This window comes from Vicugna pacos, chromosome 10 (assembly GCF_048564905.1).
Source record: "Vicugna pacos chromosome 10, VicPac4, whole genome shotgun sequence".
Lineage (NCBI taxonomy): Eukaryota > Metazoa > Chordata > Mammalia > Artiodactyla > Camelidae > Vicugna > Vicugna pacos.
The window spans coordinates 66,918,154-66,941,536 of NC_132996.1; the positions used below are offsets into that span (position 1 = coordinate 66,918,154).

A 23,383-nucleotide genomic window follows, 5' to 3' on the forward strand; every position below is an offset into this window, starting at 1 on the left:
GGTTGTGCAGTTTGGGTTGGGAGACTGGAAAGGCCAGAGAGAGGAGGGGCATGGGCACAGGGGCGGGGCAGCGTGGGGGAAGGGGCACTCACATGGCTCACTCAGGTGAGGACCGTCCCCGGACATCATCTGACCTGGAAGGGGAGAGTGCAGCAGGTGGAGGAGCTGAGAGAGAAGGCTGCGCGGGTCCCCGCGTTCCCCGCTGAGGTGGGGCCAGGTGATCGGGGCCTTGAGATCGAACCTGCGGGCAGGTCTCTGGGACCGCGCAGAGGCTGCGAGGCGGGGCGGACTCCGAGACTCCGGGGCTCTGAAGGCTAGGTTGGTAGAGTGAGGGGGCAGGGCCAGAAGTCAGGGGGCAGGGCCAAGGCTAAGGGGTGGGTCTAGAAAGAGACCGGGACCAAGGGACCAATGGGATTCTGGCGTGTTGAGTCTGAGGTTGCACGTTCGCCCAAGCAGCTGCAGAGCCAGGTGCGGATCATACCAGCCCCCACTCCCCGCCCTGGCGCTGGGGCAGTATGTGTCTGTGTCTGGATGCGGCAGGAGCCAGGATCCCTGGTCCAGGGTAGAGTCCCATTAGCTCCGGAAGAGGCCAGAGCAGGCCTTGGGGTGGGTGGACGAGCTTGGATCTGTCAGCTTTCTGGGCGGGGCAGCCACAGCCCCTGCCTCTCTGCGGCCCTGCCAGAGCTCCTCATCGCCTCCACCCCCTGACCCAGAACTGGTACAAGGACCAGGAATCCTGGGTTCTTTTCTGGACTGCTGATCATGCTGTCCTTCATCCCTCTTCCGTGTGGTCTCCCCAGTTCCTGCCATCCCAGGAGAGGCAGGCAGGGGTTAAGGAGGAGGAAGGGCCTGAGCGATGGAAGGATGAGACCAGAGCTCAGTGACTTTTCTTGCTGTGTTTTGCCTTTTTGGGTTTCATCACGGCCAACCCAAGGCTCGCTGGAGGCAGGTCACAGAAGAGCCTGTGGTCTGGCAGGAAAGCCTGGGTTAGTTGGGAGGCTGAACTTTCTGGACAAGAGCCCAGGTGTAGGTGGCTCTGCACTCCTGCAGCCAGGGCCTGGCCTGGAGGGCAGACACTAGGCTGCTTCAGCGTTCTTCTCCCCTTGCTTCTCTTCTCCTTTGTTTCCAGATATTTGCACCCGCCACAGGGAGGGGCAAGAGATTCATAGCCTCGGAATTGGCTGCGTTCATTTAGTCCCTTCTCCACTTCTAGGTAAGGCTGAATAGGGAGGTGAGGGGAGCAAGACGCACAAAGTTTTTCACTGTAACTAAAAGAAAGACTTGACGGGAACAGAGAAAAATGGCGAGAAAGGTGGGAGCACGGTATGTGTGTGTGTGTGTGTGTGTGTGTGTGTACATGCATGAATTCTGCTGTCAAATCAGCTGAGTTCAAGTGTAGGCACCATTATTTCTTAGCTGTGTCTCGTGAACTTCCTCAGCCTAAGGATAATAATAATACTCATCTTGTAGGTTATCGAGCATTTTGACACACATAATGATATTTTGGTGTCATATAGAATAGTTGTCCTGCCCTAAAAAAATCCTCCATGTTTCCCCCATTCATCTTCCCTCCCTCCCTTTGAGCCTTGGGCAACCATTGATGTTTTTACTGTCTTCAAATATTTCATATTTTTTGATGCTACTGTAAATGGTGTTCTTTTTACAATTTCAATTTCCGGTTGTTTATTGCTAGCATACAGAAATATAATTCTTTTAACATATTGATCTTCTAACCCACAGCCTTGCTAGACTTGTTTTAATTGTAGTAGCATTTGTGTAGATGCCATTGGATTCTCTACGTAGAAGATCACTGCATGAGTTTTTGAACCGAGGGTTAGCTGATGTGAAGAGACCACTGTGTTTCAGCCGGAGGGGCGCACTGGGAGAAGCTGTGCCGCACTACTTTTAATGAAATGATAGGGTAGGTCTGGCTAGGAGTGGAGGTGCCCAGGGGAAGCATTCCTCTGGAACCACAGGTCCAGTAGTGGTCCCTCCCTCCTTCCCCGCCTGCCATGTCTCCATTCTTCCTCTTGGTGTGGATGTCCAGGAGATGCAGGAGTTTCGCCCACTTTCTGCCCCTTCCCAGCCCTCAGGAGGACTGGAGCGGGACCATCTGCTGCTCCTGCTGCTTCTGCCCTGATTTCTTTTTCCACCTATGGGGGAAGGAGAAGCCGGGTTTGGGAGTAGAGTTGGGGGATCCTTTTTAGGTGTTTGTACTCAGCGGTCCCACTTTGTGTCCAGATTTCCCACGGTTTCCAAGAGCCACCAGTCCTAGAAAGGATTCTAGGGAACTCAGTCTATCTCTGAGAACAGGACCAGGAAGCAGGGGGCCTGGATTCTGGCCTTGAATCCACCAGAGTCCAGCTGAATGACCCCAGGTAAGTCCCTGCTCTCCCCTGAGTCTTGTCTTTTTGTCAAATGGGGCTAGATCAAGGAGCTGCGAGGTTCTTGTAGTTCTGAGGGTAGTGAGGGGAGGGGAGGGCGCAACTTACCTTCTTTCCAGGTCCTGCACTGTGTTGGGCAGTGGCTGTCCCAGAGTCTCTGGCAGGAGGACAGTGATGGGGCAGGCAGCCACAAGGATGGCTCCATAGATGAAAAGAGGCAGGGAAGGGTAGACCTCGGAGGTCATGTCCACCAGGGGGCTCAGAATGCTGCCTGTGTTGGCCAAGGTGATTGTTACGCTCACACTTCTCTGCCTGTGGGGAGGAAGAGCACCTCGGTGAGGCCAGTGGGGCTTGTGGATACCCTAAGTCTGCCTGCCAATGGTGTTTTCTCTTTTTATGTTCCCTACAGGGCCAAATGCTTGCACTTACCTTGGCTAGTAGGAAAGTTGGAAGCAAACAGTTTCAGAATCAGGAAGCCTGGGCTCCAGTTCCAATTTAAACCTGCTGTATGACTGTGAACACGTCCCCAGCCTACCTCTTCCTGAAGCTCCAGACGCTATATCCAACTTCCTCCTTGACATCTCCATTCTGGGTGTCTAAAAGGCTCCTCAGATTTTCTGTGGTCAAGAACACTTTGTTTTTACCTCCTAGTCTGCCTCTTGCTCAGATTTCCCTATCCTGGCACAGGGCACTTCTAACCACCCAGTTGCTCAAGCTCAAGTATCTAGTAATTGTCCTTGATGCCTCCTGTTCCCTTATTTCCTCACATCCAAAATATGAATTTTGATGGCTCTTCCTCCAAAACACATTCAGAATCAGTTCCCTCCTTCCCATCTTTAGAACTGCTGCCCACCAGCTTCATTAGAACCACATGCCAAGCCATTTTCATCTCTTGACTGTGCTATTGCAGTAGCTTCCTGACTGGTGGCCCTGCATTCTACTCTTGGCCCTGGCCTTCTATCACCAGCCTATGCTCCATGAGGAAGCCAAAGTGATCTTTCTAAAGGAAGTGATCTTTTAAAATGACCTTTCAGATCGTTTCACCCTCTGCTTAAAACTACCCAGTGATGTCTCATCATGCTAGAATAAAATCTGATCTCTTTCTAAATCCCTGCATGATTGGTCCCTGCCTACCCAGTTCTTATCTTGTACCCTGTCCCTTTGTTTCCTCATTAAGGCCTTACTGTTTACCTTTGATCTTTACCGAGGAGAACTGCCCTATTAACCTGATCATCATATCTACAGCGGATACCTAAGGGGGCAGGTGGAGCTCAGTGGTAGAGCGTGTGCTTGACATGCACTAGGTCCTGAGTTTAATCCCCAGTGCCTCGATTAAACATTTTTTAAAAATGTAGATACCCAGTCAATCTCTGTTTTTCTACTTTTTTTAAACTTTATGTGTTGAGGGTTAAGTTAATCATAACCCTCAGTTCATGAACCCCACCTTGTATTATTGTTGATCATTGAAATGTCCCCTTATTCCCTCCTTAATTGTTTATTCCTTTTTATCACTATTCCCCACTCCTAATCCTCTCCCTGCCAAAGCCAACTATTCTGTTGTGTTTAATGTGGATTTTTTTATTTGGATATGTTCTTGTAAAACGTGCATTGTTTTGTGCGCAAATATTTTAATTTACCTAAATGGTAGTCGGTAGATCGTTCTATTTCTCATTGCATTCAGCTCTCTGTTTTAAAGATATTTCCATGCTGATGTGTAGTACTCCACAGCGTGCATCTCTCCACAGTCTACCTAAACATCTAGATTGCTGCTATCAGCCGTGACGTCAAACAACACTGCACAAACGTGCTTGTACATGAATCCTTAGGAGCCTTTGTGAGAAGTTCTCTAAGATAAGGCCCAAGGAGGGAATTGCTAGGTCATTCTGTGTGTGTGTGTGTGTGTTGCCAGTTGTTCTCCAGAATGGTGGCACCACCTTCTCACTCCCACCAGTGGTGCATGTGGGCCATGTGGGGATTTAGAGGTCTTGGGTTCTCCTGAGGCCACCAATACTTGGCATTATCCAGCTTTTTAATGTTGCCGGTTTAATGTGTGCAAAGTGACGATCTTGTTCTTTATGTAGTTAATCTTTTGAGTTTCATTGTCTTTAAAATACCCACTTATTTATTTTGCCCATATTTCTACTAGGATTCCTTCTTTTTCTCGTTGACTTGTAGGAGTATCATGTGTATTCTTAATATTTGAACTTTGCCCGTCTTAAATGTTGCAAATATCTCCATCCAACCTGTCATCTGTCTTTTAAATTTGTCCATTGTGTCCTTCAATAAGCAGAAATCCTTTACGGTATCACATTTATATAGTTGTCATAACTTTCTCTTCCTCTCCCTCCCCTTCCCTCTCCCCCTCCCTCTCCCCCTCCCCCTTCATCTCCATCTCTACCTGTCTGTTTCCAAGCCCTCTCTTCAATTCTATTCATCTCTTCTTGCACCAAGAAAGCCATAGACATACTATGGCTTTGTTGTTAGTCTAATAGGAGGGTAAAGTGAGACTCTCCTCTTTGTTTTTCCCTTTCAGAACTGAGTAGCAACTGTGGCCTTTTTTCTTCTACATACATTTTAGAATAAATTTTTGGAGCTCCTAAAAATGATCTAATTGAAATTCTGGTTAGATTCTGTTGAATTTCTAAAAATTTCTTTAAGTTAACTTGGGGAGAGTGGTCATCTCTATAATGTTATGTCATTCTAAACAAGAGAGTGGAATGTCTCTCCATTTCCTAAGATACTCTTTGTAATCTTAAAAAGGTTTCAAAAATTTTCTCCCTGGAAGTCTTGGGTGTCCTATATTAATTTCCTGGTATCACCTAGCTTTTGATGTTATTCTGAATGGTGTCTTCAGTTTTAAAAGATTTTCTAGGTTATTTTCTGGGTGATTTCTCTGTATTATTGCTTCTAGGTTATAGCTTCCGGGTTATTGCTGTTAACATCTTGGTAATTTGATTTTGTATCCAGCATTCTGCTGAGCTCTTCTATTCGTTTTAATTGTCTATTTGATTAGCTTATCTAGGTAGATGATCATATTGTCTCTAAATAATAACATTTTAAACACTTCTCTTTTAAATTTCTTGTTTCTTTTTCTTCCCTAGTAGAGCAGTGTGGTCCAGGAACACCCCAGGACTGTGTTGAACAGTTGATTCTGAGGTCAGAGAGAACACACATAACTTTCTTCATTATGTACAGTAGTGTTTGCTTTGGTGCCCAGATGCTCTGCTTATCTCTCTGGGTTTCTAATTTCCCTTAGATGGTTGCCCTAGCTTTCCCTTACTCTCATTCCAGCTCTTTAATGGCTATTTTAAAATACTTTATTCTTTTTTGGGGTTATTGCCAATGTTATTTTGTTATTTTAATGAAAATAGAAGTCCGTTTTTCCCAATGGATTTCCAGAAGTTCTTTACAAATGCTATACACAAATACTTGCAAATACCTTCTTTTTATTTCTTTCACCTTGTTTATAGTGAAACAAATGGTCAGCATTAAAAAAATTCAAGGTTGAAAAATTTATCAATGTTCCTTTTTTGGTTAGCCTCTTCTTATGTCTTCAGAAATCCTCCCCTCTTCAACAGAAATTAATTTTCCTTTAAGGCTGAAATATGGATTGCATTTGATTTATTTCCCATATGGGTGAGTAGATGTCCTGGTACTATTTGTTACATAGTCCATGTTTTAGCCAATCATCTGCAGTGCTTCCTCTGCAGGTTTTTCCAGTGCGTGGGTTTGTTTCTGGGTTTGCTATTCTTTTCCAATGGACAATTTGTTCTTTCCTGCTCCAGAATCCACCATCTTAATTACTACAATTTTATAGTAAGAGTTTATAATATGTCTTGGTTTCTGGTAGGGCAAGTCTTTCCACTCTGTTCATTTTAAAAAAGTACCTTAGTTATATTTGGCCCACAGCAGTTTTTTAATACATCTTAGAATTTGCTTGCCAGTTTCTTTAAAATATTCATTGGGATTGTGATCATAATTGCATTCAATTTATGAATCAATATTGGAATCACTGACATTTTAATATCATCTTATGTCAATTATGAGTTGATATATTATGGGATTTCCTATCCATCACATAATACATTTATTTACACTTTCTTTAATACATTTCAGTATAATTTAAAAACTTTCTTGATATAAGAATTGGAAAAAACTCTAATTTTTAGCAGAGAAGAGAATGCAATTGATCTTTTATTTACTGCCTTTGTATCCAGCCACCTTGCCAAACTTAATATTTCTAATAACTGTAGATTTTTACATTCTCTTTAAATAGTGATAGTTTTGATTTTTTCTTTCCAGGCCTATTCCCATTATTTGCTATTCTTATCTTAGGCACTGACCACATTCTCCAGGATAATGCTGAATAGGGGAGGAGATGACAGGTACATTGGTCTTGTTCCCAAGTGTAAAGAAAATGTTGCTAATGTTTCACCATGAAGAATAATATTTGCTGTGGATTTTTGGTAGGTGTTCCATATCAAGTTAAATTTTTTTCTATTATTGTTTTACTAAGACTATTTTTGAGGGATATTAATTTTTATGAAAGTTTTTTTTTTGCTTTGTTGGAGTATTAATCTATTATTGTGGTGATCTTAATACATTTTCTAATGTAAAACCACCCTGGCTTTCCTGAGATCAACTCTTCCTTGGTCATAATGTATTATCTTTTCTTATACATCACTGGATTCATTTTTCTAATATTTTATTTAGGATTTTTGTGTCTGTTTATGAGTAATATTGCCTGGAATCTTTATTTCACAACTATCCTCCTTTGATTTCAGTATTACCTGGACTCACAGAATGAATGTTGAGATAATTCCCCCTTTCTCTTGGGAAGCATTCATGTAACATTGGAAAATTTGGTCCTTAAAATTGTGTTGGAACTCACCTATACTAATATATGGGCCTGATACAGTCTTTGAGGCAAGTTTAAGGTTTACTATTCAGACTTCTAATTTACTCTAGGATTACTTTTCCTATAGTATCTTTTTTAGGAATTAGATTTCCTATAGTATCTTTTTAAGGAGTTTATCAATTTCATTTAAATTTAAAATTCATCAGCATAGACTTGTTTATAGATTTTTTGCATCTTTGTAATTACTCTAGATCTATAGTTCAGTTTTTTATTCCTAATATTTATTCATGTCAAGTCTTTTAAAAATTATTATCAGAGCTTTGCCCATTTCATCGATATTTTCAAAGATATACTTTTTGTTTTGTTGAACCTCTTTTTTATATCTTATTTTTTATTTAATTTATTTCTGGTATTATTACTATTATTCGTGTTTTACAGGTAAGATTACTGAGGATTTGGACTAGCTACCTTTTACACCAGAGCCATATTCTTTACTATTGTACTTTTTTTGGTCTTAAGGTCTACTTTGATTCCTATATCTACCTGACTTTCTTCTGGTTAATATTTGCCTAGTATATCTTTTTCTAATTCTCCATATTTAAGATTTTCATGGTCTAACAATTTAGATGTGTCTCTTGTAAACTGCATGAATTAAACTTAAATAAAATTGACTTAGAACATCTCTGCCTCTTAACTGGTAGGCTTAGTCCATTTACATTTATTGTAGTGGCTGATATATTTGGAATTATTGATACCATCTTACTTTTTGTCTTTATTTGTGCCCATTTCTGTATTTTTTTCTCCTTTCTTGCCTTAAAAATAGTTGACTGACCTTTGTGCACTTTCTGATTGGAAAACTTCTGGCTCTAGGGCCTGATTGTTCCACTCCAGGACTCCTCCCCAATACCCCACTCACTGCATTACTGTGGGGTACAGCTCCCCCGTGTACACAGAGATGCAGTTCATGGAGCTAGTCACACAGCCTTTTCCTAATGTGGCCATTGTGATGCGGAGGAATATCTGATCTGGAAGGAAAAGAGATAATGATAAAGTGCTGGGAAAGGTTTGGAGGAGCATTGGGTCATTCATACCCTTTTAGGTAGCTGGCTTTGACCAGATTGGGAGCTGGGCTTGGGAAACGATCAGGGCAGGAGAAGGAATGGGGCATATGCTCACCTAGGGGTATCGCAGCACAGGTCAGAATGAAGATCCCTGATAGCAGCAAGGAGGCCACTTGGGTAGGCCTGTGGCTAATTGATTTGGTGGCCAGAAAGCCCAGGATATAAAATGGTAAGTCCACAGTTGTGAACAGCACCTGGGCCAGGTAGATGTTGACCCCAAAACTTTGCAGACTCATGAACAAGCCAAAGAAGCTGAAACAGTGTACCAATCTAGGGCAGAAGCAGAGGGGATACACTTTGGGTAATAGCCATGCCACATCCATGTAGCAATTACAGTTGGCAAACTGCTCTCACATCAGTTTTTTCCTTTAGGCCTATGAGCGGGGTTTTTATATTTTGAATGCAGGTAAGAAAGTCTTCCTTTAATTCTAAAAATTAGAATATTATGTATTGTATGTTAAACTACATTTTACAGTTACCTAGGAGAAAATAATGTTTTTACTTTGTAATAGGTCCTCTTTCCCTCCTCCCACTTCCCTGCCTTAAGGGCCCTGCTTTTGATAAACTCACGCTTTGATTAGTTGATTGCACTGGGAAAGGGTGTTTTGGAGAGACCCTGTCCTCACAGGGTTGCTCAAGTAACAAATGATAAATTATAATAAAGAAGGATTCATTTAATGCCATGGGTTTTGCTTTGCTGAGTGATGTATGCAGATTTACAGCCAGAGATGAATTCTTAGGAGGAGATTTTAGAGGTTACGCAGAAGAAGTGTCAGGAGAGAGAAGAGGGAAGAATCAATGACTTAGCCAAGAATGGATTTGAGGGAGAACTATTAAGTTTTTGGCTGTGTGGTGTGTGATATAACATTCCTTCCATCTCCCATGGAGTCTTCCTAAAATCAACAATGTTTAGTTACACTTTATAGGGCAGCTTTGCTCCTTAAAGATGCGCTGAAGTGTAGTGTCCTGCCTCAAAGTTGGTAGAAGGCACAGTGAGAAGCTGTCCATAGAAGAAAACGAACCATTCCATATTTAAGAATTGAGCAGAATAGTATTGGTACTAGAACAGACAGACAGGTCAACAGGACTGAGGAGCTCAGAAACAGTATGTGGTGAGGGTGATGTTTCACACCAGCCAGGAAAGGTTGGACCACTCATTAAATGGGCTTGCGACAATTAACTAATCTAAGAAAAAATACAGAATCCTACTCCCTACTGTATGTTCAACTAAATTTCAGATGGAATATGATAAAATATAAAAACACAAACAAGTACAAATGAACATGTTTGAAGAAAATCTAGGTGAATAGTTTTATACTTAGAAGGAGAGTAACCTAAATAAATTAAAAAAAAATAGATGGATGTGATTATAGAAAGCAATAAAAGTTCTCTTCAAAAAAAATTGAAGTATAGTAGATTTACAATGTTGTGTTAATTTCTGGTGTACAAAGTTCTCATTTTGAAAAAGCGATAAATGAAAAAAATAGATTTTAAAATGCAAATGCAAAAATATTGACCTTATATGGTAATGGGTTAGTGTCTTTAATGTAAAAGAGGGTTCTAAACAAGTCAATACAAAGGAAAAACGGGCAAGGAATGTGAACAGGAAAAAAAAAGAAATTATGAACAAATTAAAATTATATGAAGAAAATGTCCAATTTTTTCCAGAACAAAATAAATGTGAATTAAAATAGCAAGATACTTTTTCTATTTCTTAGAGCAGTAGTATTTGGTGTTGATGAGGGTATCCTATGTAATTTTGTGAAATGTAATTTTGCTGGAGAGTAGGTGGCAATATTTATGAAAGCCTTAAATAGTTTCATACATTTGGCCCAGTAAGCACACTTCTAAGGTTTCTTTAAAAAATTTTTTTTGTTATTGAGAGGTAATTAGGTTACTTATTGATTGATTTAAATGGAGGTACTGGGGATTGAATCCAGGACCTCCTACGTGCTAAGCATGCACTCTGCTGGTTGAGCTCTACCCTCCCCACACATTTTTAAGGTTGATCCCAGGGATATACGACAGATGCATGAGGAATGTGTGCATATAGATACTTGTTTATAACTGAGAAGAGCTGGAAAGAACCTGTTTGTCCACACTGGTACTAGTAAAATAAACTATAAAATTATGGAATGCTGTGTATTCTTTAAAAGTGGAGTTCTGATTGGAGGTGGGGAAAACTCATTTATAATAATATAAGGAGAAGCTGCCAGGAAAGGTAATATGTATAGTAAATGTTCAAAAGAGATTCTGTATGAGGTCTTACGTGTTTGGCAATATTTTGTGTATGATACTTTGTTGCTAAAAAGGTAAGACATTCAGTCAGTACAATTGAATAAATATAATCATCTCCGTCAATAACACCCATAAAAACCTGGGGCACAAGATGTTTGGAAACGTGTAAATGATAAGGAGGAATAGACAGTGCTTTTTAATATATGTGTGTGTTTGTGTGTATGTGTGTGTCTGGAAGAGAAGAGAGAAATGAGGAGGTAGAGTTTGGGAGGTGTTTGTGGGGAGGACAGGAATAAAATAATATGCTGGAGGACCTGCGTGGTGGATAAAGGGAATATATTCAACTTATGTGCCCTGGAACTTCTAGCATCTGCTTGTTCTTTCTGCTGCTGGCATGGGAGCAACCAGCACAAATAAACCACATGGCTGTGAATTGCCCCACCTCTCCCATGTCTCAGAACCATTGCATGGAGACAACCTGGACTGGAAACAGGATGCTTTTCATGAGTTGGCTTGAGTTGCTCATCACTGTGATAAACTGCTGCCTTCAAAGCTCTCCCAGCCCCTTGCCACAGCCAAAGAGTATGAAGCCCTCTTGGAAGGAGTGAATCAGTGAGAATACAGGGTCAACTGAGTGGATCTACATTTATTGATTTAGAAAGATGTTCATGAATTATTAAGGGCAAAAATTTGTAGAACTGTAGGAAGAGTATGATTGAATTTTTGTAACTACATATAATGTAAATTACTGTGTGTATGTTTCTTGTGGGTGAAAACAGTCGAAGTTTGAACAGACATTTACTGGTATGTTCATGGTGGTTATTTCTGAAATATAGGATTAGGAAATCATTAAATTTTTTTGTTTGCTTATCCTTACTGCCTAATGTCACCTTGTAAACATGGATTATCTCTAAGTTTTCCTTCAGAGCTATTTTGGAAATATGCAAATCAAGTGAGATCATAGCTATACTTTTGTCAACTGCAAATGACCCCATTGCCAGGGACATTTTGCACAGTATTTAGGAAGACGTGGTGGCAGACAGACTCTAGGGTGGCCCCCTGCTAGCAGACCCACTCTAGAGATTCTCCTTGCTGGCATGGTGAAATGGGCAGCCATGGTGGGAGAGCCATGTGAAGAATGAAGAGCAGCCCCTAGAAGCTGAGGAAACCCCCACTCCAGCAGATAGCCAGCGAGAAGCCAGAGCCCCAAATCCTACAACTGCAAAAAAAAAAAAAAAAAAGAGGGCCTTAGCTTTTGGGATTAGCTGCTGCTTTTTTTTTTCACAACATCAGTGGGGCAACTTGGCTGAGTTCAGAGCTCAGGATGGGAGGGACAGATGGGCTTTCTCCAGACAGATGGGGGACCCCTGTGCCTCTAGAGCACCAGTGTCCTTTTCCAGTGGCTGTGGGACCTCCCTCAGCCTCCCACCTACCCAGCTTGTCCTGTTTTCTTAGTCTGCTTATCTGTCCATCAGTCTGTCTCCTATCTGAATGGGGATGGACCTACCACAGTGGCACAATACAGAGGAAGAACCGGCAGACTGCAGGGTTGCGCAGCAGCTGCAGAATCGAGGGCTGGGCTCCGCCTGTGGTCGGGCCATCCTGCAGACTCATCTGGAGTAGCTGCTTGGATAGACGAGGCTCAGGGCTTGGGTTCCCTTGGGGACCCCTTCCCTCATTCCCTACCCAGGGAGCACCAGATGTCCTGGGTTCTAGGGTGAGGGTTGGGGCAGGCAGAGCCCTGGTAGGGTATCACAGAAGGTCCTGGGGTTCTCACCTCCACACTCAGCTTGGCACCCTCTTCCTGCTTCCCACTGATCTGGGCCACTCTCTGTGGGGCCTTCAGGGTGAGTTCCAGCCTTCCCAAGGAGGAGTATCAGAGGGCAGACTCAATGAAGAACCTATAGGTGGGGTGTGGGGATGGGCATAACTTCAGCCTGGGTTGACAGAGTTGTGGCTTCCTGAGAAAGGCACAGACCAGAACAGGAAGATATCTTGGAGGGGTGAAAAGAATTCTGGGCTGAGGATTAGGAGCCATGGGCTCTACTCCAAGGATTACCGCTATCTTCTTGGGAGACCTGGGATATGTCTTGCCCCTTTGTAGCCATGGTCTTCCCCACCTATCAGTCTGAGCATTAATTCTTTTTGCTTTGATCTGCTTAGAACTAGGGGGCAAGGTGAGAATGTCCTAGGAGATGCTATGCCCACCTGTGACTTACTGTGAACCCTCTATCCTACTCACACCTGGAGCAGATGAGGAAGACAAAGAAGGGCAGAGAGACCAACAGCTGTAGGTGGCGCCAGTGGGGCACAGCATAAGCCATGCCACCGAGGAAGAGCTGGCCTGTGGTGGGGGCAAATCCTAATAGGAGTCCCAGACTTGGCTGGGCATGGATGGGCAGCCACTCCAGACCTGGGGAGAAAAGCAGAGCTCAGGTTGAACTCAGGGCTGTGTAAGTATGAATTTGGGTGGGGGCAGGTAGTCACTTCCAGATGGAAAAGTATCCTCACATTGGAGTAGAAGGGCTCCTCTCTTGAGCTCAACCCTACACTGGACCACCAGCCCCTCATAGGGTAAGGGAAGGGTGGTTTGATCTCTGGCTAGGTTCAGTGGGTGCGTGGAACAAGGGATGGGCTGGAAGGCTCTGAATTCCCAGGCATGCTCCTATTCAGTGTCCCCAACCCCAACATTCCCCAAAACCTCTTTTGACCCGCCTATAGCCACTCCCTCTGTACTTCCTTCAACTTATTTTAATTCAATAAACATTTAGAGTTGACTGTTCTGTGCCACGCCCTTTGTTTGACCTGGGAAATAGAGATAAATGTGCCCTACTCTCAGGCCATCCTGCACCACTTTCATTTTCTCCAGTGGGTCACACTCTGGCCTCTGGCCTTGTATATTCTATTCTTTTTGTCTAGAACTCTTCCCTAGAACCTTATTCCCTCTCTTCCTGCCTCACTTTTCAATCAGTTTTGAGCTTAGATGTCACCTTTTCTGGGGAGATCTCCTGGAGCCACAAGTCCTGATTGAATACCCCACTTCTGAGCTTCCATATCACCCAGGATGTTCCCCATCCCAGCCTTTAGTAAACCAGTTTGTAACTGCGTGGCAGTATCCTCCATTTGACTATCAGTTCTTTGATGTCATGGGTAGTGTCCTCTTGTTCACTTGTATATCCTGGTGCAGGATCTGCACAAATTAAATGCCTTTTGAAATTGTATTGAATAAAAAAATGTTGAATTAAAGGCTCCCAGTTTGTTTGGCCTCTCTAAGCAATCTCATTCCAATCTCTGAGTCTTCAAGAAATTTTTTTAAAAAATGGAGGTACTGGATCAATTAAAAAAAAATAGGAGGTACCGGGGATTGAACCCAGGACCTAGTACATGCTAATCATGTGCTCTACCACTGAGCTATACCAACTCCCACCAAAGTCTTTATTTAGCTGACCCTTACAATGGTCCCTAAATATCTAGGGTGAATTCTCTCCCCAAATGATCAGAGCCACCAGAGAGGCCATGATCTAAATTTCTTTCTGTCTGGGGCACTGCCTACCCCAGGAGAGATCCTGGTAGGTGAGGATAAACTGAGACAGATGGACTCCACTTTGTACTCAGAGAAGGAGCTGAGGTTTGAATTTGTCAGGTCCTCTGGTTCCCTGGACCCCTGTGATTGAGGAGTCCCCATAAGCCTGACTCTCCAGGGTCCCCTCTCACTCACTCAAAGAGAAGGAGGTAATGCTGGGGCCAGACAAAGCGATGCCTGAGAGGAAACGGCAAATGTAGTAGGCTGGGAAGTTGTATGTGAAGGCAGTGCAGGTCCCTGAGACTGGTAACTGCAGGTAGCTCCAGATCAATACCTTCCGCTGGCCCAGCCTGTGGAGAAAGGGAAAACCTGGGTCTGGAGAGCACATTGCTTCCTCCTGCACCCCACGTCCCCTGCTGTCTCACCCTTGGTGCCCTGGGCAATCTAACAGATGCTTGTGAGGCTGCCCACATGTGACCATGAGATGCTGAGATGGGAGGTGGGGAATAATTGGGTGAGGGCTGGCATCTAGGGGGCCTGGTGTTGGGAGGAGCCTTGGGATGCCACTGTCCAGTGTCCTGACGCATCCCAGCATACCTCTTGGGAGGTAGCTACACACTCTCATCAAAAACATAGGGGGATGTTGAAACAATCCAGATATCTGACCCCACTCAAGGCCTGTTGGATCTGGAAGGTAATCTAGAAACCTGATTTTTAACAAGCTCCCAAGGTTTGGGAGCTACTGCTCTGGGGTGTGGTTGATGGTGACTGTCAATCAATGGTGACTCCTGTTAGATAGGAGATAGCCTTTAGTAATTTTTTAAAAAACTGAGGTATAATTGGCAAACAACACTATGATAGTTTCAGGTGTATAACATAATAATTCTATATTTGTATACATTATTAAATGATCACCACAATAAGTCTACTTAAAATCCATTACCATGTACAGTTACAACAATTTTTTGAGTGTGATGAGAACACTTAAGATCTACTCTCTTTTGACTTTCAAATATGCAATAGAGCATTATTAAGTATAGTCGTCCTGTTGGACATTACATTCCCATGACTTATTTATTTTATAACTGGAAGTTTGTACCTTTTGACCCCCTTCACCCATTTTGCATATCCCCCGACCCCCTGTCTCTGACAACTACCAGTCCGTTTTCCATATCTTTGAGCTTGGTTTATGTGATTTTTATTTTTGGGAAACCCTTGCAAGGTTTATACTTTTGCAAAATGGATATGACTGTGGCTTAAAGCCGATTGTGAGATTTCTAGTATTTTCAAATTTCATTCTTTAGAAAATTGCCTCCAATTATTCATCCCATAATCTTCATATGGTCTTTGATCTGGAAGATAGTCAAGGTTAAAGTAACCAACACTGAGTTGCACGTACTAATTTAACCCTCACCATAACCCTATGAGGTTAGGATCATCACCACCATTTCACAGATGGAAAAACTGAGTCTAAGAGTGGTTATGTAAACTTTATATGGGCACACAGTTATGGCAAATCTGATACTTGTCCCTAGCTTTTACTGATTTGTAGGTCTGTTTGTTTCTGTGACACTCACATGTCACAAACAAGGCAGAAGTCATGGAAAGTGACTTGCTCAGGATGTCAGGAAATCTGGATTCTTGTCCTGCCTTTGCCACTTATTAGCTGGGTGACTGTACTTTAAAAAAAGTAAACATTAAGTATTTACTTTATACAATTGTAAAAGTAATGAATTATCATAAAAGTTCGAACAATATAGTAATGAAAAGTGAAAAGTTCTCTTTTATTCCATTTGCATTCCTCAGAATAACAACATAATTTCCTTGGTTTCCTTCTAAGCAGTTTGGGCAAGTTATCTAACATCCTTGAACCTCAGTGTCCTCGTTGGTAAAATACAGATAATAGTACCATTCATGCTGGCTTCACAAAGGTATTGTGAGGACTAATAGAAATGAGGTGAGACGTGCAAACTGCTGATGGATGGTGGTGCGATCCCTACAGATTTTCCAGATGTGGCAGGCTTGGGTGGATCAGTTCTGTGTCCATCCCTGGATTCCCAGGGATGCCAATCTCCCCTCTGGGTCTAGCCTAGAGGTCCTAAGCCTTTGCTCCTTGATTCAGCCTTGTTCACCACTGACCTGTCCGCCAAGACTCCAAATGTCAAGTTTCCAGCCAGTATTCCTGCCATGAAGATGGATTGACTCAACTGCGGCAAGGTCTTGTGTGTGCACACGAGGTCCCACTGTGAGGAACGAGAACTGGGGTCAAGGAGAGCTAGGCAGATCCCACAAAAGCCCACTCCCTCTCTCCTGGTGGGGCTGAGGGTCTTGAATTGGGACAAGCACATCAGGAGGGCCTCCCTCCCTGAATCACACAATCTTTCTCATCATCTTCTGGAGAGAATGATTCATGTTATTTCAAAACATGTCAGAGATATCTTTTGGGATGACTGCTCACACTACTTCCCTTTCTCTGAGTACTAACCCCTCACGTTCCTTCAGATCTCTTTAACCTGTCCCTCTCTGGACCCAGATGAAGAAACTGACCCCGGAGATGGACAGAGCTAATCAGGTTCTTTTTCTCACAAATTTGGAAAAGCGACTCAGAGAAGCAAGATTTCTAAGGACACCCAAAGTCAGGGTGGGAGGGCTGTGTTTGGAACGATGTGGAAATGGAGTTGAGAAATCATGAGACAGAGAGAGAGTGGGAGAGAGAGAGGGAGAAAAAGAAGAAGGAGGGGGAGGAGGAGTGGAGAAGAATACAGATATTTGGTCAGAGAGAGGGCAGGGTGAGAGCTTAGTGCCAGAGAAGTGGAGATGGAGAGTCCAGGTGCCTTGGTTCTCCTCAGCTACTCCCTCATAAACCTGGGCTCAAGTTCTTGACCTTAGGTTCTATAAAATACCCTTGCGTCCTTCCATTAACTTTCCATTAGCAAATCTGAGAGGGTTGTAGTTATTTGCAACCCCGAATAAGCAGCAATTGGACAACTCAACTAATAGCTTAAATTTTGTTGCTCTTTTTAATGAATGTAAGAAAAAAATTTCTTATTTTAAAAGTATTTCCTTTCTAGGTGGAGTAACACAGCTCTCCAGTCTGCAGAAAAATCATACTGCTGATGGAAGTGCCATAAAAATTAAGTCAAAATGATAAATAGATGGGACATTTCCTTTACAGCTAAGAGCTAATTTTTGTATGCTTTTGAGTGAATTTTTAAACTCATTTCTTTTGCTAACAGAAAAAAGGAAAAGGGGCTGGGATGACCAGGATGTCTCACAACTTGGGTTGAGAGTGGTGAATAATGGAGAAATTCCCCCCAGCTATGCAGGGAGGGGATGGCATACAATGCCTGTGTGCCTCACAGGGAGGAGGACTAGCATCCTTGGTCACCTTCTGCTTCTCTGCCTTGAATCTGTCTAGTGGAAAGTATGGCTTAAGGCTCATCACTTTCAGACAGATGCTGCATCCAGTAAGTTTGGGGACTCTGCTTAACCACAGCCCCTCCTCAGGGCATCTTCTCTGCACAGCCCCGGCTAATGGGTAGTGGGTCACAGAATCCCACTTATTGCCCCCTGGAATGATGATTAGATGGACTGTGGACACCTGAGCTAGTTTCAGGGTCGGGGCAGGCGCTGCTCATCCGTGTGCTGGGCTGAGCCAATCAGAACCTTTTCTAAGAATTTGAATTAAGATACACAGAAATGTTCTGGTTGGCTGTGAGCCCTAGACCTGAGAGGTAGCTGGGACTGGTGGTCCTCCTGCAAGGTAAATACACAGACGAAATGGGTTGAGAAGGAGAAAGTAATGGAGTAAGTGTATAGAGATGCTTCTGGTGTTCCAATTTCTGATTCCAGTTTCCATGAGGCCTGGATACACTTTGTTTCCTGTCCTTGGATTCCCTGAAATCCTTTTTCTCATGAGCTGGTTTGAAAGAACTTCTCTTCCTTCCAACCAAAAGGCCATTGACTAGAACAGATGTTAAGAGCATGATCAATGTGACAGCTACAAAGTGCAGACTTCAGCCGGATGAACCACTTAGCAGGCCAGGGAGACTCTACAATTGGCTGTGTGTGTGCTTTGGGGGAGGGATGCTAAATCACTAGAGACGAAAGTACCCCCCATAACCCTGTTCTCTTCCACATTTTAGTTCCTTGGCTGCTCTCCATCTCCTGGCCCCAGCTGCTGAGAGCTATTTCTAGATGAAGTCAGGAAACTGTTTTTGTCTCTAGGACTCTGAGCCCAGAATCCCCTGCTCAGGAATACCCTCTTTGCCCTCCACCATCTACATGCTTCCTTTCTTTCTTCCTCCATACCACCTCCCCACCTCCCTGCCCTGTGGAATTGCCCAACCCCTCAGGGAAGCCAAAGTAGAATATCACACTCCTGCAGCAGTACCTCTCTCTCTGGCAGAGGTGGAGGGGCAGGGAGCAGCTTTCCACTAGGCATTCCATAACCGTCTCTCAGAATTCCAACCCCTGTTCTCTCACCTGCATTTTGGGCAAAGCTCTTCAAAGCTCCAGGGTCTTCCCACATTCAGACAAGATCAGGTCAGGTTCACACAGTCTGTGCCTGTGTGTGGACTTGGTAAGATGGGGACACAGGGGTTGGATGGTGGGGTGTAGGGGGCCCAGGTCTTCTCACCTCTGTCACGGTGGTGGAAGGGAACGTGCTGTTGTCATAGATCCAACCGTCGCTGCAGGTCTCGGTGGTCCCCGTGCCGTTGGTCGCTGTGCCATTGGGAAAGGGTGGTCCCCGTTGGGGGGAGGTGAAGCGGAGGCAGGACACAGGCTGCCCCTGCCTGTCCCGGGGCAGCCAGGCACCCAGTTCTTCTTCCTTGCTGAGGTTGGTGTCAGCAGGTGGGAGGCAGTGGTGGGTGGGGATGGCGGCGGTGAAGTTCTGCAGGGTGTGGTGCAAATACAGCAGGGATAAGGACAGAATCAACAGAGGGATCTGGATCTGCTGGAAGCGGCCAATGCCCCCCACCTGCAGCAGGAGGTCATTGAAGACCATTGAATGCAAGACCTAGCAGGGGCACCAGAGCTGAGACCGCTGACTCCCACAACCTGCTTCCTGTCTTTCGATGCAGGGGGAGGAGAGGGGCTGCCCTTTGTCTCCTCAGCTCATCAGTTCTTGGGTCTACTGTAGCCTTAGGTCACCTGAACTAAAAACTAGTTTTTATAGCTTCTGCCAAGAGGCCAAGTTAAACTGTGACTTGAAAGTAAGATGTTCAATGATTAAGACTCATCGGGTCAATGGTTTGTTCAAGGGGATCTAAAGGGCAAGTAAAGTTGGATTGGGTGGAAGAAAACGCCCCTCTCGTGAAGGAGGGATATGCATGATGCCTCAAAGTTTGGCAGTTTGAATCTTCCCACCAGGGCAGAACAAGTGACCTCTTCCATGCAGGAGAAGAGAAAGAACAGAGGGACGCCCAAGCTGGTAAAGGCACACCAACCTGGAACTGAACTCCCTTTTCTCAAAGCCACTCAGACCAGACGAAGTTGGGGAAAGACTCTAAAGTGCTCACGGAGAAATGCCATTGTGCTGTGGGTGTCAGCACCCCCTAACCGTGAGTGCTGCCTCTGTGTGAATCCCAGCACATGGGCCTTCAGTTAAGCCACAGCTTAACCTTTACTCAAAGAGTGAACCCTCATCGGAGGTCTATATCAGCAGGGCCTCTTTTTTTTTTTTAAAACACCTTTATTGAAGTATGGTTCCTGTACAGTAACTTATACATATTTCAGATGTACAATTTGATGAATTTTGATATACATCAAAAATTCAACCATGAAACCACCACCACAGTCAAGATAGCTCACATTTCCATCACTTCCCAAGAGATGCAATTTTCAAATTCCCAACTTATCCCTTCCCACCCCTGGGCCTCTTTTCTTATTATAATATTCTCTACAGTCCACTCTACTATTTCTCCTTCCTTCAATTGTAACAGCTAAAGTCAAGGAAATGCCCACCACAGTCTATCCCATTAGCTGGATAAACATCCTCAAATACTGGGAAAAAAAGGCTTTGTTGAGGTTTAACATATACAATAAAATGCATCAATTTTAGGAGCACACTTTGACAAGTTTTGACAAATTTATACACCTATATAACCACTCTATGGAACATTTTCATCACAGCCCCAATTTCCTCGTACCATATCCCAGACATCTCCACCTAGTCCTAGGCAATAGGTTTGTCTTTTCTAGAGTTTCAAATGAATATCACAGTGTATACTCTTTTGTGTCTGGCTTTTGTTCAGTCAAATATTTTCTGTAGTGTTGTAGTGTACCAACAGTTCATTCTTTTTTAATTGCTGAGTAGTATTTCATGGTACAGACGTACAAAAATGTGTTTATTCATTCACCTATTGATGAACACTTGAGTTGTTTCCAGTTTTTGGCTATTGCAAACAACTCTGCTGTGATTATTTGTTTACAATGTGTGGACACATGTTTTAATTTCTTCTCTAAATGTCTAGAAGTGGAATTGCTGGATCATATGGCAAGTGTATACTTAACGTTAACAGAAACTGTCAAATTGTTTTCCAAAGTTTTTCCCCATTTTCTATTTCCATCTGCAATGTATGAGAGTTCTGGTTACTTTACATTCTTTCCAACGCCTTGTATGGCCCATCTTTTGAATTTTAGCCGTTTGTACGGATGTGTAGTGAAATCTCATTGCCTCATTTGCATTTGCTGCTTGACTAATGCTGGTGATATCACTGGTTAATTCTTTGAATCGTTTAAGGACGAGATAATACCGAATTCTGCATAAACATCACAGAAAATTCAAGAATAGAAAACACTCCACAAATCATTCCATGAGGCAACATTACCTTGTGTCTTAGGAAGCTCTGGCTGCTATAACAAAATGCCATAAACTAGGTGGCTTCTCAAAAACAGAAGTTGTTTCTCACAGTTTTGGAGGCTAGAAGGATGAGGTGATGGTGCCAGCAAGGTTGGGTTCCACCGAGCGTCTCTTCTGGCTTGCAGATGACTAATTTCTCATTGTACTCTTACATGGTAGAAAGAGAGCTAGCTCTCTGATCTTCTTTTATAAGGATGCTAATCCCACTCATGAGGGATTTTCTCCCAAAGACCCCACCTTTAAATACCACCACACTGGGGATTAGATTTCAACATACAAATTTCGGAGGGAAACAAACATTCAGTCCATAACACTCTGTTACTGAAACCAGGCAAAAACATTACCCAAAACAAAAATCCCCCCAAAACTAAAGAGCAATGTCCTTTATGATGATAAATACAAAGATCTTATTTTGAAAGTATTTGATAATTTTATCAAATTTAAGTCAACAATATATAAAAAGCATAATGCATCTTGATAAAGTAGGGTTTATCCTAGGAATGCAACATTGACTTAACACTAAAAAAATCAGTTAATGTAATTCACCATATTAATAGACCAGAAAAGAAAAACTTTACGATCATCTCAATAGATGCAGAAAGATCATTTGACAAAATTCAATCTCCACAATGTCCGTGGTTAAACTTCTTAGCAAACTAGGAATAAAAGGGAACTTCTTCAAATTGTTAAGGGAAGGGATTATCTGTGGGGACACTATAGCTAACATGATACTTAATTGTGAAAGACTAAGTGTTTTCCTCCTAAGTTCAGGAACAAAACAAGGATATTCACTCTCACCACTTTTATTTAACATTGTACTGGAGATTCTAAGCAGAGTAATAATGTCAGTTAAAAAAAAAAAAAAGAATTCCAGAGAGGAAAGAAGGAAATCTGTCTTTATTTGCAGACATGATTCTTTATGTAGAAAATCCTAAGGAATCTATAAAAAAGGCTACTAGGACTAATAAGTGATTTCAGAAAGTTTGCAGGATGCGAGGTCAAGGTATAAAAAGTCAAGTGAATTTCTATATAATGGCAACACACAGAAATAAAAATATCATTAATAAAGCATAAAATATGAAATGCTTAGGGATACATTTGACAAAATATATACAAGATCTCAAAATGGATCATAGACTGACATGTAAGAGTTATATAAGCTTTCTATAAGAAAATGTAAGAGAAATTTTAGTGTCCTTGGGTTTGGCAAAGTTTTAAAAAATAAGACACAAAAAGCATGAACTCTAAGAGAAAAAAATCAGTAAATTAGACTATGAAAATGTAGAAACTTGCTATTCAAAAGACACTTATGAAAGTGAAAAGACAAGCTATAAACTTGTAGAAAATTTTTTCAAAACACATATCTGGCAAAAGATTTTAAAATTTATATGGAAATACAAAGTATCTAGACTAGCCAAAACAACTTTGGAGAATTTTAAATGAAAGGAGTATATTCTTGTTTTGAGAATACATTAAACAAAGCTTCCAACTCAGTCATAAGAAATAAATCAAATAATAAAATGTGCAAAAATTTTGAGCATTTATTAAAGAAAAGATCTAGATGGAAATAAGCACATGAAAGGTTCTTAACATCACTAGTCATTAGGGAAATGCAAATTAAAACTATAATAAGATATCGCTACACTATAATAAGATTCACTCCAATGGGTAAAATTTACAGTATCAATCATACCAAGAGTTGGCAAAGATGTGGAGCAACTGGAACCCTCTCATAATGCTGGTGGGAATGTGAATTGTTACAACCACTTCGGAAAACTGACTGTTTCCTAAAAAGTTACACATTCACCTTACATACTACTCAGCCATTCTACTCTTTGATATTTGTCAAGAGAAATGCAAGCGATGTCTGAACAAAAAGGGCAAGAGAAAAGTTTTGGAGGCAAAGGGTATGTTCATTGTTTTGATTGTGGTGATGGTTTTACGGGTGTATGCATCTATCAAAAATCATCGAATCTTACACTATAAATATGGGCAACTACTTATCTGTCTATTATATTTCAAAAATCTGTAAAAGTATATTAGTTAAGATGTCTTTGGCTACAAGTCAGAGAAAACCAGCTTATAATGGCTTAAAGAATAAGGAGGATAAGGAGGACTTACATTTAAATTAGAGTAGAGCTAGCTGGCTGGCTTCAGAGTTGGTTCTATCGGTGGCTTGGTGACACCATCAACCCCCTAGATTAGATCTTTCCACTGTGTTACTCTTAGTTACTGCCTTAGTCTTTGCTCTGCTTTCTTCTTGGGTCACAATATGGCTGCCACAGTTCCAGACATCCCATCCAGACTCAGCATTGTCTATCAGCTAAATCTAAACCTTGGTCATTTCAGGCCGTAACAGGCTACTTGGTTTCTTCTGTGGGTGTGGCTCACATG

The 23,383-nt window shown here is 42.5% G+C and overlaps 1 protein-coding gene and 1 long non-coding RNA gene across 2 annotated transcripts; one reads left to right on the plus strand and one right to left on the minus strand.

Annotated features, from left to right (window-relative positions):
* Positions 1 to 1,132: 1,132 nt before the first annotated feature.
* LOC140698801 (uncharacterized) lies at positions 1,133 to 3,820 on the plus strand. The gene is made up of 4 exons (XR_012076766.1): positions 1,133 to 1,213; positions 1,741 to 1,921; positions 2,242 to 2,378; positions 2,794 to 3,820. It is a non-coding gene; the product is annotated as an uncharacterized lncRNA (long non-coding RNA).
* On the minus strand, positions 2,061 to 19,132 carry LOC102534384 (solute carrier family 22 member 6-like). The gene is given in 10 exon segments (XM_015248438.3): positions 2,061 to 2,153; positions 2,493 to 2,696; positions 8,159 to 8,267; positions 8,419 to 8,625; positions 12,101 to 12,224; positions 12,379 to 12,502; positions 12,846 to 13,014; positions 14,320 to 14,474; positions 16,264 to 16,367; positions 18,764 to 19,132. Coding segments are annotated over 10 exon segments (1,629 nt in total). The 3' UTR covers positions 2,061 to 2,089.
* Positions 19,133 to 23,383: the final 4,251 nt, after the last annotated feature.